Source organism: Metarhizium robertsii (genome assembly GCF_000187425.2).
Source record: "Metarhizium robertsii ARSEF 23 chromosome Unknown MAA_Scf_8, whole genome shotgun sequence".
NCBI lineage: Eukaryota > Fungi > Ascomycota > Sordariomycetes > Hypocreales > Clavicipitaceae > Metarhizium > Metarhizium robertsii.
The window spans coordinates 174,521-176,017 of record NW_011942226.1 but is presented as its reverse complement, the minus strand read 5'-3'; the positions used below and the strand labels follow the sequence as shown (position 1 = coordinate 176,017).

Genomic DNA, 1,497 nt, shown 5'->3' with positions numbered 1-1,497 from the left:
GAGAACGAACTCCTAGGTCCGGACGATTTTGATGACAAGGCTACAAGTGTGTCAGGCTTTGCCACAGACGACTGCATCAGCTCGCCCCCAAGCCAACCAGAGTCCCTGCGGTCATCATCAGCCGGGGTGTCGTCCACCACATCCGCATCTACATGCAGTATATCCACAAATTGTACTGCATCTATACGTATAACCGCTGCCACAACACCTTGCATGTCACCTAACATTCAGTTTTGGGCGGACTTGGACTTGCAGGATATGCAAAACATGCAAGACACGCTATTCGAGGGATGTCAGCACCCCAAACCAGAGGGGTTTTGTCAAGTTTCGCCAAGGCTGATAAGTACGCCGCTGACGCACCAACCCCTGCCCATTTCAGAAAGCAAGAAAAAGGCGGCGATATCGCTGTTGGATAAATACCTCTGAGTTGAGCGGGCTCATGAGTGTGGGACGTATTATATGTATTATAATGTATTATAGACTATGCAGGTTTATGTATGACTACTCCTTGCATGTTTCTAAGGTTTCAATGAGTCTGTCGACCTCAACATATAAATCAGCCTTGCCTTCGGCTAGTCCGCTTTGACGTGGCGAGCTTGGCACCGTGTGACTGCTGTTGCCAAATATATCGAGTAAGCCTTGGTCCCGAACCAACTTCTCAATTCGATATGGGCAGTTACTGATGTGTTGTTTCTTCCCATCAAAGCCGTCCATTTGTACGGAAATGGCGGTTTGTAGTGAGAGTGCTGATATAGTAACTTGTCGGCGGAAAGGCTGCATGTTGCGGCACTCTGTCACCTGCTTCGCGGTACAAAGGAGGCCTTTTGCTGGTGTTGTCTCGTCGCCTTGGTAGTATATGTAGACCTGCGTACGATGAAGCTTGAAGATCAAATCAAGTAGGGCATTACTGGCTGAGACGCGACAGCTGATAATAATGGTGCAGACCTCCGGTGACGAATAGAATGCCGGCACTGAGTCCAGCTCTATGTAGAAGAGTGAGGATATCAGCTTGCTGCATATCGACTTGAATAGCTGGCGATTATATGGCCCCCCTCCGTAAGACAGGGCTACATCATGGGTACTACTGATGTTAGATAACGTTGAATTCTCTTCTTCTCAAGTCGTATCATACCGCTTAGGTGCAGTGGAGCTATTGAAGTTTCTGCACGTGGTCTTGCCGTCGCTTACCGTCATCATCGCGTTGTTACATGTCTTCACTTTTGCTAAATCCCAACATAAGTTCTTCCCAAATATAATCCGATTGCCTCTGATTCGACATCGCAGCAGATTTGGCAGCTGGTGTCTGCACTCAGCAAGTGTCCAGGACTCTGTGAAGAGTGTAAGCGCGAAGAAGATTCCTTGGCATTGCTCAGTGTCTTGTAAAGTGAGTATTCTATGATCAAGCTACGTACCAGCGCCACGGGCGACGACGACGTCAAAATACTCACGCAATGGCATGGCTGTAAGACCAATTTGCTTCTGCAAGTCTTTGAGAAA

General features: G+C 48.1%; 1 protein-coding gene across 1 annotated transcript; it reads right to left on the bottom strand.

Annotated features, from left to right (window-relative positions):
- Positions 1-501: 501 nt before the first annotated feature.
- MAA_11437 (Vitamin B6 biosynthesis protein) lies at positions 502-1,194 on the bottom strand (the record flags this gene model as incomplete). Its single annotated transcript, XM_011413431.1, has 2 exons — positions 502-1,081; positions 1,133-1,194. 2 exons carry the CDS (start codon positions 1,192-1,194, stop codon positions 502-504), a joined length of 642 nt encoding a protein of 213 aa, XP_011411733.1.
- Positions 1,195-1,497: the final 303 nt, after the last annotated feature.